Below are 14656 nucleotides of genomic sequence, written 5' to 3' on the forward strand. Positions count from 1 at the left end.
TTCGTCCTGAGCCAAGGAGACCTAGGGTTTCTCCTATTCCATCCTGTAATGTTTTCAGAGTGTCTGCTTTGAGTTCAAGGTCTTTGATCCATTTGGAGTTGATTCTGGTACAGGGTGATATATAAGGATCTAGCTTTAGTTTTCTACATGTAGTTAACCAATTTTGCCAGCACCATTTACTGAAGAGGTTGTCTTTCTTCCATTCTATTGTTTTAGCTTCCTTATCGAAGATTAGATGGCTATAGGTCTGTAGGTTCATTTCTGGGTTTTCAATTCTATTCCATTGGTCCTGAGGTCTGTTCTTATGCCAATACCAAGCTGTTTTGATTACTATGGCTTTATAGTAGAGTTTGAAATTTGGTATTGATATTCCTCCAGCAGTGTTCTTTCCATTGAGGAGCGTTTTTGCTATTCGGGGTCTTTTATTGTTCCATATGAATTTTTGGATTGCCTCCTCTATTTCCTTGAAGAATGAGGGTGGAATTTTGATAGGTATGGCGTTGAATTTGTAGATAGCCTTGGGAAGTATTGCCATTTTCACGATGTTAATCTTGCCAATCCAGGAGCATGGGAGGTTTTGCCATTTTTTAAGTTCTGTGTTGATTTCCTTTTTCAAGATTTTAAAGTTTTCATCATAGAGGTCCTTCACTTCTTTGGTTAAGTTAATTCCTAGGTATTTTATTTTTTGTGGGGCTATTACAAATGGAGTTGCTTTCCTAATTTCAGCCACACTTTTCTCATTGTTGGCATATAGAAAAGCCATTGATTTTGGGGGGTTAATTTTATAACCTGCTACTTTGCCAAAGTTTTGAATCAGCTTGAGTAATTTGGGAGTGGAGTCTATGGGATTCTTTAAATACAAGATCATGTCATCTGCAAAGAGGGAGAGTTTTATTTCTTCTTTCCCTATTTGGATCCCCTTTATGTCCGCATCTTGTCTTATTGCTGTAGCTAGGCATTCTAATACTAGATTGAAGAGAAGTGGAGAGAGTGGGCATCCTTGTCTTGTTCCTGAGTTAATAGGAAATGGCTTTAGTTTTTCACCATTGAGTATAATGCTGGCTGTAGGTTTGTCATATACAGCCTTTATTGTATTGAGGAATGTTCCATGGATTCCTAATTTTTCCAGAACCTTCATCATAAAGGGGTGTTGGATCTTGTCAAATGCTTTTTCTGCATCTATTGAGATAACCATGTGGTTCTTATTCTTGCTCCTGTTGATGTGATGAATAATATTAATTGATTTGTGTATATTGAACCAGCTTTGCATCCCTGAAATGAATCCTGTTTGATCATGGTGTATGATTTTTTGGATGAATTGTTGAAGTCGATTGGCCAAAATTTTGTTGAGAAGTTTTGCATCAATGTTCATCAAAGAAATGGGTCTATAGTTCTCTTTCTTTGATGAGTCCCTGCCTGGTTTTGGGATGAGGGTTATGATGGCTTCATAGAATGTGTTCGGTAGTGAGCTTTCTCTTTCAATTTCATTGAAGAGTTGGAGGAGTATTGGTGTGAGCTCTGCTTTGAAGGCCTTGTAAAATTCCGCTGTAAAACCATCTGGTCCTGGACTTTTCTTAGCTGGGAGGTCTCTTATTGCTGTTTCTATTTCAATGCTTGATATGGGCCTGTTAAGCTGGTTTAACTCATCTTGGTTTAGTTTTGGCATGTCAATATTTGCTAGGAAAAGGTCCATTTCTGTCAAGTTCTCAAACTTATTAGCATAAAGTTTTGAGAAGTATCCCCTAATAATGTTCTGAATCTTGGTTGTTTCTGTGGTGATGTTTCCATTCTCATCTCTGAGTTTATTAATTTGGGTGTGTTCTCTCCTTTTTCTGATAAGGTTTGCTAAGGGTCTGTCAATTTTGTTAAGTTTTTCGAAGAACCAACTCTTTGTTTTGTTGATTCTTTCTATAGTTTTTTTGGATTCTAATTCATTTAATTCTGATTTAATTTTGATTATTTCTTTCTGTCTACTGGATTGGGGTTTATCTTGCTGCTCTTTTTCAAGGAGGTTTAGATGTGTCATTAAATTGCTAGTTTCCGATCTCTCCAATTTGTTGATGTAGGAGCTCAGAGCTATAAACTTGCCTCTGAGTACTGCCTTTGCTGTGTCCCAGAGGAGCTGGTAATTTGTGTGTTCATTTTTGTTGAATAGCATGAACATTTGAATTTCCTTTCTAATCTCTTCCATGACCCACTCATGATTCAGCAGTGTGTTGTTCAGCCTCCATGTGATAGCGGACTTTCTTTGGTGGCTTTTGGTGTTGAGATCTAATTTTATTCCCTTGTGGTCAGAGAGAATGCAAGGTATAACTTCAATGTTTCTGAATTTAGACAAGTTTGCTTTGTGGCCTAAAATGTGGTCTATTTTAGAAAACGTTCCATGAGCTGCTGAGAAGAACGTGTATTCTGTTGCTGCTGGGTGAAATGTTCGGTAAATGTCTGTTAAGTCTAGTTGATCTATGCAGCTGTTTAGATCTGCGGTTTCTCTGTTGAGTTTTTGCCGAGTTGATCTATCTAGTGGGGAGAGTGGTGTGTTAAAATCCCCAACAATTAATGTGTTTGGATCTATATGGGATTTGAGGGAAAGTAGTGTTTCTTTGATAAATTTGGGTGCTCCATTGTTTGGCGAATAGATATTTAGAATTGTAATATCCTCCTGAAGGAGAGATCCTTTAATTAGTATGTAGCGACCTTCTTTATCTCTTCTCACGAATTTTAGTTTGAAGTCTATTTTATCTGATATTAGGATTGCAACTCCCGCCTGTTTATGAGGGCCGTTTGCTTGGTAGATTTTGTTCTAGCCTTTAACTTTGAAAATATGTTTGTTTTTACGGGCAAGATGTGACTCCTGCAGGCAACAGATAGAGGGGTCTTGTTTTTTAATCCAACTAGACAGTCCATGTCGCTTAATTGGAGAGTTCAGTCCGTTAACGTTAAGAGATAGGACTGAGAGGTATTTGGGGGTTCCTGCCATGTTATCCACCTTCTTGGGGGCTGTGAAAACTGGGTTCTTCCTAAGGTTCTTGGATTCTCAGTTTGGGTGCAGTTTCTTGGCCTTTGTTGCGTTCTTGTTGGTTTTCTATGTGTAGGACATCTTTAAGAATCTTTTGCAGGGCTGGTTTGGTGGAGATGTATTGTTTCAATTTTTCTTTGCTATGGAAGGTTTTTATTTGGCCTTCAGTTATGAAGGAGAGTTTAGCTGGGTACAGTATTCTTGGTTGATAGTTTGTTTTTAGGGCATGGCATACATCATTCCAGGCTCTTCTTGCTTTGATTGTCTCTGCTGAGAAATCTGAGGTAATTCTAATTGGTTTCCCTTTATAGGTGATTAACCTTTTCTCCTTGACAACTTTAAGGATCTTTTCCTTGGTCTGGGTTGATCCTGTGTGGATTATAATGTGACGGTGGGATGTCCTATTCTGGTCTGGTCTATTTGGGGTTCTAAAAGCTTCTTGTATCTGAATAGGCCTATCTTTTTGTATGTTTGGGAAGTTCTCTGCTAGGATCCCGTTAAACAAATTTCCTAGACCATTAACTTCTGTTTCTAGGTGCTCCTCTACACCCATTATCCTTAGATTGGGCCTTCTGATGGTGTCTTCCAGGTGTTGGATAGACCTATCATATTTCTTGGACTTGTCTTGGATGGTTGTATGTTCTTTCTCTATAATATCTAGGCTGTCTTCAATCCCTGAGATTCGATCTTCTGCATGGTCTAACCTGCTGTCAAGACTCTCTACTTTGTTTTTTATCTCTTTTCCTTCTAATTGGTCAGCTTTGATGGCTTTAAGTTCTTTGTTGAAGCTCTGTTTTAGGTCTTGTATGAATTTCTTTACTTCCTTAATTTGGTGTTCAGTGTTTGTTCTCAAATCACTTAGTTGATTGGTTATGGTTTCTTTGGACTGCCATTCCTTCTGTTGGGTTCCATTCAGCATTCCCTTTGTGGTCTCCCTGACTTCCTTCAGCTCTTTGTTAATGGATTCCATGAATGTCTTTAGTGATCTTTGTGTATTCTCTACCTGGTCTCTTAATTCGTGAATTACTCTTTGATTAGTTTCCTCCCTTCTGTGGGATTCCTGCAGTTCTCTTTGAGTGTTCTCTGCCTGCTCACGCCATTCCTCCCTTTCTCTTTGAGTATTCTCAAGTTGTTCACGCAAATCCTGTATCAGTTTTTGAGAAGCTTCCTCACGCTTATGATATTCCTGTATAAACTTCTGGGATGCCTCCTCTCTCTCCCTATCCTTTGTACATTGTCAAACTTCTCATTTATCATGTTTGCTATTAGTGTTTGTAGAGCTATTTGGGAACTCTCCTCTGGATTATTCTTTATCTGTTCTAATCCCTGATTATCAAGGTTGGGAATTGAGATACCCGAATTTGCCATTTTTCTTGTGTTTTTCCGGCTTACTCGGCCCATTTGAGATAAAGATTGCACCAGTTTTGTGCTAGAACACTATCTTAAGGCAACCATCAACCAAAGTTTGCATTTGTACAGTCAATAGTCTACAGATACAATCTAGTTCAACAGATACATATATTCAACATCAAACGACTATATGTTAAAGGACTTCGAACCGCAGAAAAGAATTTGGAAAACCAGAAATTATTAGGATTAGGGAGAGATGTGGGTAAAAAATAGGAATAGATTGGTGTGGGGAGGCACAGGGAGAGTTAACTATGTCCTAATCACAGTGCAGGAAATGAGTTGGGTAGGATGCAAGTAGAGAGAGAGAGAAAAAGAAGAGACGGAAAGGGGAATAAAGAGAGACCAGAAAAAGAATAGAAACGTAAAAATTAATGTTATTATAGAGGTTAAAAGACCGTCTATTTAGAGAGGAATGTGAATATGTTCAGAGAAGGGGAGGGACATAGAGGAGATGTGAAAAGCTTTAAGGATGGGAACGGGAGAAGAAAAGATCAGAAATTCAGTAGAGCTAGATAAAAAACAAAAAGATAATTAAGAAAGAAAGAAAAAGAGAAAGAAGACAAGAAAAGAAAGGAAAACTCTTATTCACATATTCCTAAAATAAAAATTATAAGATGAGAAAAAAAAAAGGTTACTGGAAAACAATTATTTTTTCAGAAGAGGCAAAAATTAAAGATTAATAAAAGTTTTAGAAGGGAAAAAAATTTATATATATATATATATATATATATATATATATATATATATATATATATAAGGTAACAAAAAACAAGCAAAAAAAAAAAGAAAAGAAGAAGAAGAAGAAAAAAAGAAAAAAAAAGAAAAAGAAAAAAAAAAAAAGAAAAAAAAGTCTTTTGATTTTTTTTTTTGGGGGGGGGGAGGAGTGGGAAGAATCCTGTATCTCCCTTTTGTCTGCAACCAGTCTCTTGTTGGAGTCTCTGGTCAGCTTGAGGTCCTGTGGCTTGATTGGTTTCTTAAGTCGGTTGGTTGGAAGAGGCAGAAAAATGCTCTGCTTTACCCAAGATTTTGAGATCCCCCTCCCAGGTTAGTTTTCTGGGAGGGTGGTCTGCTTTGAGAGTCACAAAAGAGGGGGATGTGGTGATGAGGCTAGGTTCTGGGTAGAGTTGAGGCCTTTCAATAAACAGTAGCTTTTCCCTGGGGCTATTTTGTGATAAAGCTCACAGCGCCCAGCCTGGAGCCATTCTCAGGGTTTCTGTTTTTCAATTGATTGTCGAGGCTGCTAGAGGGAGGGGCAGCCTCTGGCTCTGGTTACCCAGTGAAGCAAGGCACTCTGATGGCTGGCGCCTGAGCTGGGTGACTTTTCCCTGGATGGAGCTGAGTCTGGCAGGTCACTTCGCCGTTACGTTCTTGTGACCTGCTAAATGACTCATTTTATTCCAAGGCCTGAGCTAGAGCTAGCAGCTCCTCCGAACTTTGTCGGTATCCAAGATGGAGATCACCGGTGCTGGGGGGTGAGGGGTGGCCTTCCCTCCTCTGCTCCCTGAGGAGTGAGGATGTCGGGCTTGTACTCACGCCGAGTCTTGGATCCTGGGTCATCTCTGGTCTGCAAACAGCAGGATGAAGATGTTCGCTCCTTGAAGGTTCTTGTTGGTGTTGAGTAGAATCCGCTCGTCCTCTGCGTCTGGCTCCTTCGTCCCCGACTCTCTGTGTCTCAGGTATGTCTCCGTGGCGGTGGTCGCGCGGCCCCGCCGCCGGAGCCGCAGCTGCTGCGTTTCCTTGGCTTCCCCTCTCTTGTCTAACTCTCTGTCCTGTGATGACTCACTTGGTGTGATTCTCTGGCTTAGGACTGTTCACTGGAACTCTAAAACTCCTTTCTATGCGAGAGCTTGTTCAGATTCCAGCTTCTCCTCCGCCATCTTCCCGGAACTCAGGAGAAACATTTTGAATGTAACATGTGTGGAAAGTCTTACACCAAGAAGTACTATCTTACTGGCCACCAGAGAACACACACAGGAGAGAAACTTTATGAATGTAACCTGTGTGGAAAGTCTTTCACCTGGAATTCAAACCTCACTGTCCATCAAAAAACACACAGGAAGGAAACCTTATGAATGTCATATGTGTGGAAAGATTTTCAGCCAGAAGGTACACCTTGCTGTCCACCAGAGAGCACACACAGGAGAGAAATTTTATGATTGTAACCTATGTGGAAAGTCTTTCACCCAGAACATATACCTTTCTTTCCATCAGAAAAAACCCACCAGAGAGAAATGTTATGTAGGTAGCAGGTATAGAAATTCTTTCACCTAGAAGGCACACCTTAATATCATCACAGAACACAAGGAGAGAAACCTTATGAATGCAACCAGTGTTCCAGTGTTGAAAGACCTGGAGGTCACAGGTTAATACACATAAGTTGATTCACACAAATGACATAACTTAGGATTGTACCAAATGGGAAAGTCTTTGATCTGTAAGAAAATTGAAATTGCAATAAAGAACCAATACAGGATAGAGACCTTATGATATAGCAGATGTGGAGTCCTCGAACTACAAGACACATAGCTCAGGGTTCATCACAGAACACACAAAACACAGACACACAGACACACACACACCCTCACACAGAAAGAGGAGGGAAATTTTTATGTAGGAAAAATAAATGGAAAGGTTTTCAAGAAAAGTCCTAACTCACTTTGCATCAGGAAACAGACACAGGCGAGAAAATACAAATGTAACGAATGTGGAAAGTTCTTTACGAAGTATTCATGGATCCAGGTTCATAGGACATACACAATGGAGTAATCTTAAAAATATTACAAATTTGTAAATCCTTTGATCAGAAAGGAATACCTCATGTTCATCAGAGAACTGACTCACATACGAGAAAAGAAAGTAGTGCATAAAACATATGTGAAATGACTTTCAACCAGAGCTGAGTCCTCAGCATATGTGAGAGCATAGACAGGAAAGAAATTATGAGTATAAAAAACATTTTGCCAGAAGTCACATCTGGACAAGTATCCGAGACCTGGACACATGACAGAATCTCTGCAAATATACACATGAGAGGAAGTCTTTCAACAAGAAGCCAACCTTCAGCAAGTATTAGAACATTCACCCTGGGAAGAAACCCAATGTAGGAAAATCTTTGTCAGAAAAACTCTGTAAATTATACAGAGAAATCCTTCATGGCAGAGGTAAGCTAGGTGTGATGGGAAACCATTCTTCACTCTTCAGCTCTCTTTGAGCCAAAATTCCTCATCCTGTCATCATGTTGAGTGGGTATGGTGTCATTCAATATTATCCAAAGCATGTAGAAACAACCAGTCTCAATGAGTAATTCAGTGATTGAAGTTATTAACTTGTGTCTTTTATACTAAGGAATTTTGTGTCAGGGTAATTTAAAAAACTCTTCTTAGAAATATTAGCTCTGGCCATTCGGGACTGGATTCAGATCATCTGCAACATGGTTATGGGTACAATAGATGAGTAAAGACTGTTATGATAGGAGGCAAGAACATGAGAACAAAAGAAGAATTTTTAATTTTTGGTGAATGTGAGCATTATTCTTTCAGAGCTCCGGCGCAAGAAAAATGGCTTTTATAAAAAGCAAATTTTTTAACTGTTTACAAAATGATAAAGAGGATGTAACATTTTATAAATTGATTTAATAATTCAGTAATATTAAGTAATGAAGTCAGGTGTGGCTGCTGCCCTATTGGCCACATGGTAGATGGTGGGGTCTGGCATCTTGTTTTCATGCAGGGGGAAGGAAATGCCCCATCCATCACTTGCCTCTCAAATGATGGGTGTGGCTGGATCCCTGCAAGCAGGTATGGGCATTTGGCTGATATGTTACTCAAACTGATAGTCCAGTGCCTGGGACTGGGAATTTCCTGTAGCGCTGTCTCCTGCTTAGGCCCTACTTGGGCTGGACCAGCAGTGGCACCAGATGCCATGCCACATGTCTCTGTAATCATGTCCTTTGTCCTGTCTCCTGGCTTGTCTCTGGTCATCATAGTGTCCCAATTCAGCACTCTCTTGGTGCTGATTGGTTTCTTGGTGTTGTTTTTATCCTTTGTTCCCCTTTCTGTCCTGTTTCCAAGTTGTCTAAGTGTATTTGTGGACTGCAAGTCTTTGTTACAACAGGCTGCTTGCAGACAGCTAGCTGTGTAATAGACTCCAGTATTCCATCTTCCAAAATGTGGCTTCCAACAAATATAGTGTCTTCTTTTACAGAAACACAAAGGTGGACCTAAATTTAGAATTTCTAGAGCCAAGATAGATGCCACTGTATACTTATGTAATCAAAGATATACTGGAGGTCTTTAGAAAAAATATCTGTTATATCAGAAAGTGCTTAATTAGTAAACCTAGACCAAGACTCCAGATCCTTTAAATGCCAGTCATTCTAGATATGTCCAGAGCTTTTGGTTACATGAAGAGTTCTACTTTCACACTTTGATGAAGGAATGTTTTTGTGCCAATATAAGTTGTTGAACTTAGGACCTGAGTTGAAGCCAGCCTGAACTGGCTTCAAAGTAGATTGTCTCATCTTGGCCTCCATAAAAGCTAGGAATCAAAGCATGAGCCCTGTGGGCTGTTTTGAAGAAATCTCTCTCTGGTAACAGGAAGTTTGCTTCAGTGCTTCAGCTCAGGCTTCCTGTGGCTTCAATAATTTCTGTATTTATTTCAATTGTTCAAAAATAATAACTACTCTTTATGGTATTTTCACAATAAAAAAAGAATCCTTTAATCCTGCCTATGATTCTATTTACAAGATAAGGACAGAGGAGTTCATATTGCAAGAGTTAAGTAGTTGCTCTTTAACCCCTTCCCTCACATTGTTTACCCTTCTCCTTTTTGGGGGGGGGTTCTAGTTGTGGGGCCTGAACTCTAGGCCTGGGTGCTGTACCTCAGCTGTTCGGCTCAAGGCTAGAACTCTACCACTTGAGCCACAGTGCCATTTCCAGCTTTTTTTTCTTTTTGCTTATGTGGTGCTGGGGAATCAAACACAGGGCCTCGTGCATGCAAGACAAGTGCTCTAACACTAAGCCACCTTCCCAGCCCAACCCTTCTGCTTATCTACAGAGGCCTAGTTAAAAAAAATAGGGGTATTGGGAGGCACCTGTGCCCTTGGCTTCCTACTTGTACCACACACACACACACACACACACACACACACACACCACATCCATTTGGAAATAGTTCATTCTCCCATGTTTACAGACTGGATACTTTCTGAAAAGGGATGGTTCACAGATCAGAGTCCTACCTAGGCTTGTTATATAGCTCAAATTATGAAACAATGTGCCACATTCATTCAAAGTATGCCTGATGATAACTTATTTAATTAATTTTTTTATTATTTCTGTTATCATTTGGCCAACACTTTGCTTGAACTCAGAATTTAAAGGACTAAATGCTCACTGAATTGGCAAAATACCCTTTCCTTCTTTTAATTTAAGACTAGCAATTAAAAATGAGCAATTACACTCCCTCATGTGTTGAATCCTTGCTATTCAGGAAGCTGAAATTAGATAGTATTTGTAGGCCATCCCATGGAAATGCTTCATGAAAATGGTATCTTAGCCAATAAAAGCATGGCTCTGGTCATATGTGCCTATCTTGTTTGCTACTTGTGATATGTAATTATAAAATTAGTGTGTTGAAAGGCCCAGGCAGAGAAGCAAGACCCTAAGGTGAAAAATCAGTGATACAAAAGGGCATCTGGTATAGAAGGTAAAGGAAGCCTCACAAATTTTTGCCCCTGAATTCAACCTGAGGAGCCATAATAAAATACGTGTAACCAATACATTCTTCCAAATATTTAGTGGAAGAATATGGATGTGGTTTACCCAATGATAGGTAAACAGTCCTTTACTAAGTGATTGCAAAAGGACCTTTGCATATGGCTATATGATGTTATGAATTTTATATCCTGTTATGTGGACACCATGAGTCCTGCTTGGATCAAGTAAGTAAGATCTCCTGATCTAACAGGGCACTGGTACTTCACATTGGAATTCTTAGTTGCTCAAGAGTATGAGGTTTAAAGATCACAATTGAAAAGCAAACTGGGTAGGAATTGCTGTGAGAGTGTTATGGCCAATTATCACCAAATTTCCCACAAGTAGTGCTGTGAATCAAGTTGATAGACTGTCAACAATTTTGTCCCTTTATTACCAAAGCTCAGGGACATTACCCAGGCCCTGAGTAGAAAGCACTCCAAGGCCAGAGAAGATATTTTCTAAAATGCGTTTTTGGCCCTCGTGCAGAAAAGTTACCAGTCTTGTATAAGCATAAACTCTTCCATAGGGTATAGTCATTGTCCTCAATTGAAGTTGATATTGAAATATCTTATAAGCCAGGGTAATGGTAGATTGTCACGAATAGTTTCGTATCTTTTTTCATGTGAATGCACATGCACATACCTTTATGTTTCTGTGTAGTCCATAGGTCCTTGCAGAAGTTTAAGTTACTATGCAGGACAATGTGGTCCATGTTTGTAAAGTACAGAATGAGTCCTTCAAAGAGAGATCTCAACATATAAAATGTGGCCAAATATTTCAGTATACTTGAAACAGTAATATAAGAAAAGAAGGAATCAAGTGGTGATGATTTAAGGTCCCAGAATACCAATATATTTGAACGAGAAGGCTGTGGTCTTGTGCTGTGTGCACATAGATGTAGGAGAAATACGCATTTCAGTTTGAGCTGTTCAGATGTGTTGAAGCATTTTTGTTGTTTTTCCTTTTCTGATTGCACTTTATTTCAAAGCCACTCCCACGCGTGATTGACAGGATATCTAGTTTCAGCTCATTCTAAAAGCTATGTTCAGAAGAGAAGTGGTGAACCATGACTTAGGTACATATTCACCATAGACACAATCACTAAGAATGGGTTAAGTTACAAAAGTTTTCAGAATGTCAAGGGTCCTACCACACAGTTCATCCTGTAGCCCTTTTCAAAATTAGGCTTTAGAAGAATTCTGCTTTTGTATGAAGATTTCAGCTCTAAATTAGATTATTTTCAATAGCCATTCAGTGAATGTTATTGGATAAAGTATACAAATGAAGTCATATTTATTTTAGAGAAAATTCTGATATCATCAGCAGGGGCAGTTAATATGATTCAGTCAGGACCCTGAAAAGTCTGCTCTCCAGAGATCTAAGTATTTAACCAACAACCTCCAATTCCCAAGCACTCTTGACCCCAATGTTAGGTGAACCCTTGTTTCTTCCTCAGGTTAACCTGGAATGATGCACCTCAGAATGACTGGAAGGGGCAGAAGCTGGGATACTGAGCACAGTGGGTACTGAACAAGGCTATCATAGGATTTTCACTACACTCCCAGTGACCAACGAAGGCCCCCTTGTGTTACCTGGAACACTTATATCTTTATGTTTGTCCAGCTCTAGGTAATTTTTCCTCCCATAAATAGCTTAACATTAAGTATACATTTTTTCTGTTCCCTCAATGACTTTGAATTAAGAAATTCTTTTAAAATTCTCTCTTTCATTTTTCTGGATCACTTACACCCTTGTTTGAAGTCCCTGTTATAGAGGTCTCAGTACTTTGAGTAGATGACTACCTGGAGCATCCACAGCCAACCATCTTTGCCTCACTTGTATATGGGGTCTGAACCAAACCCAGCCAAAATGTTATATGTGCATTCTAACTTAAATGTTTGTTACCAAAAGTTTGATGTGGAGACTTCATCTGATGTGGTGGAAGTTGGTTGGGCTCATGGTCTATGCCAGAACTCAAAATGGAAGGTACACAAAAGAAAAGTTTGGTAAGGAGCCAGCTGAGGAGAGGAGTACAGTGCCAAAGTCTTCATGCAATAGGCAAACCTGGCAAGCCCCTTGGGACAGGAGTGAGAAGCCCAGAGCAGGGTATGTGCTCCCCATCAGTCCACCACCAGCACAGCATGGCACCTGCAGCATGGGCCAAGGTGTACACGTGTTTCCTGCAGGGCTGACTGTTGACACAGGGACCTGTCAGAGAAGTCAGTGGCCTAATGTAATAGTCTTGTCCTATGTAGATGATACTATTACTTGTGGACTAGAGGGTTGGTAGTAAAACATTGTTAGATGAACTAGGAAATATTCTTCAGGATGTGTGTGTCCTAAGAAGAAAAGAAATTGAAAAGTAGTTCAGAGAGAACTTCATTTATTTATTTATTTATTTTTGGGTCCGGTCGTGGAGCCTGAACTCTGGGCCTGGGCGCTGTCCTTCAGCTCTTCAGCTCAAGGCTAGTACTCTACCACTTGAGCCACAGCACCACTTCCAGCTTTTTTCTTATGTGGTGCTGAGGAATCGAACCCAGGGCCTTGAGCATGCAAGGCAAGCGCTGTACCACTGAGCCACCTTCCCAGCCCCAGAACTTAGACTGCCATGTTTTGTTTTTTTTTTGGGGGGGGGTCCGGTCATGGGGCCTGAACTCTGGGCCTGGGCACTGTCCCTCAGCTCTTCAACTCAAGCCTAGCACTCTACCACTTGAGCCACAGCGCCACTTCTGGCTTTTTTCTTTTTGCTTATGTGGTGCTGAGGAATCGAACCCAGGACCCCAGGCATGCAAGGCAAGAGCTCTACCACTGAGCTACCTTCCCAGCCCAGAGAGAACTTCAATGACAAGTGTGGGACTTAGGTGCACAGCAAAATAGATCCATTACTATCACAACAAATAGGTGAAAAGGAAGGCTTCCTTCACTTATTTTTACCTACCCTTACAAATCCCATTGTGTTCAAAATAATAATAGAAATGTATGTGTTGATGCTTAATGTTGTACAACAGCTAGTTTATACATGACAGCAGAGGCCTAAGGTAGAGACCTTGTCATGTATAAACTAGCTGAGTGCGGTCCCTGAACTCTCTGGAAAGGAGGACTATACTATTGAAAGTGAAGTTATGTCACTTGTAAGTTTGTCGTTTAAATTCCAGAGGAAGCACTGACTAATTTAAATGAGTAGACTTTTTTTTTTTGCTGGTCTTTAGGCTTGAACTCAGGGGTCAGGTGCTGTCGCTGAGCTGCTTTTGCTTAAGGGTAGCATTCTACCACTTGAGCCACAGCACCATTTCTGGCTTTTTCTGTGTATGAGAACCTGAGGAACCAGTTCCTCATTCCTGGGATGCAAGCACTGTACTACTTAGCTACCTTCCCTGTCCTATAAGCACACTTTTTATGTTAAAAGAAGAAAGAATAGGTTGGTATGTAGTATCCACTTTCCATGTGCATGTCCAAAGGTTCAACCCCTCAAAGTGAAAGGAAGAATGTAGAAAATGGAATGACAGGAAGTATTCAGTTATAACTACAAAGAAAAGTAAAACAAAGGCAATGAGCAAGTAATTAGGTTTTTGTTTGTTTGGGATTGTTTCTTTTTTCTTTCAATTGTTAGCTGTGGGGTTTAAACTAAGGGAGGGCCTGGTATATTCCCTAATCTTTTCACTAAAGGCTGGCAGGCTACCACTTCTAGCCATACTGTCACTTGTAGTTTTCTGGCATTTAATTGGTGATAAGTCACAATGAATTTTCTGCTTATGTGGTGCTGAGGAATGGACCCCAGTGCCTCATGTATGCAAGGCAAGCACTCTACCACTGAGCCACACTCCCAGCCCTGCCTCCATTCTTAAAACAGTGTGGTTGGGGCTGGCAATGCGGGCGAGTGATAAAGTGCTTGCCTAGCATGCATGGAATACTAAGTTTGATGTCTCAGTAGCTAATAAACAAGAACAGCCCCCAAATACCCCTAAAAGCACTGGTGCTGTAGCTGAAATGGTAGAGTGGTAACCTTCAGCATAATGAAATTCAGGAACAGTTTTCAAGCCCTGAGTTTTAACCCCAGGAATGTCAAACAAGAACAACATAAACAAGATGAAACGAGCAAATGAAACAAAAAACCAAAGTCAGCAAGTTTCATTGATAAACACAACACACAAATGCACACATAGACACACACACACACACACACAAATACACTTTTATAAAACCATATTCCTCTCCTTTATTATGTCTGCTCACCCTCCCTGCACCAACTGCTACCTACATCCACTGGAGAACTTACTCTGTGTTTCTCTCGTTTTTCCATTTTAAAAAAATTTATTGTGAACACAGATGCAAAGATCCTTAACAAGATTCTAGCTAACAGAATCCAGAAACACATAAAAAAAATAATTCACTATGACCAGGTAGGCTTCATCCCAGAGACACAGGGATGGTTTAACATACGTAAGTCAATAAATGTAATCCAACATATCAACAG

General features: G+C 40.1%; 1 protein-coding gene across 1 annotated transcript in view; it reads left to right on the forward strand.

The window, feature by feature from the left end:
• LOC138806655 (zinc finger protein 585A-like) overlaps nucleotides 1–14656 on the forward strand; it is a 166546-nt gene that overhangs the window by 88670 nt on the left and 63220 nt on the right. The window contains exons 10-11 of the mRNA XM_069992076.1: nucleotides 6049–6102; nucleotides 7810–7879. Of these exons, the coding sequence (XP_069848177.1) occupies nucleotides 6049–6102; nucleotides 7810–7879 (124 nt within the window). The remainder of the gene's footprint in view (nucleotides 1–6048; nucleotides 6103–7809; nucleotides 7880–14656) is intronic.

Source organism: Dipodomys merriami, unplaced genomic scaffold, assembly GCF_024711535.1.
Source record: "Dipodomys merriami isolate MVZ:Mamm:240054 unplaced genomic scaffold, mDipMer1.0.p SCAF_403, whole genome shotgun sequence".
Classification (NCBI taxonomy): domain Eukaryota; kingdom Metazoa; phylum Chordata; class Mammalia; order Rodentia; family Heteromyidae; genus Dipodomys; species Dipodomys merriami.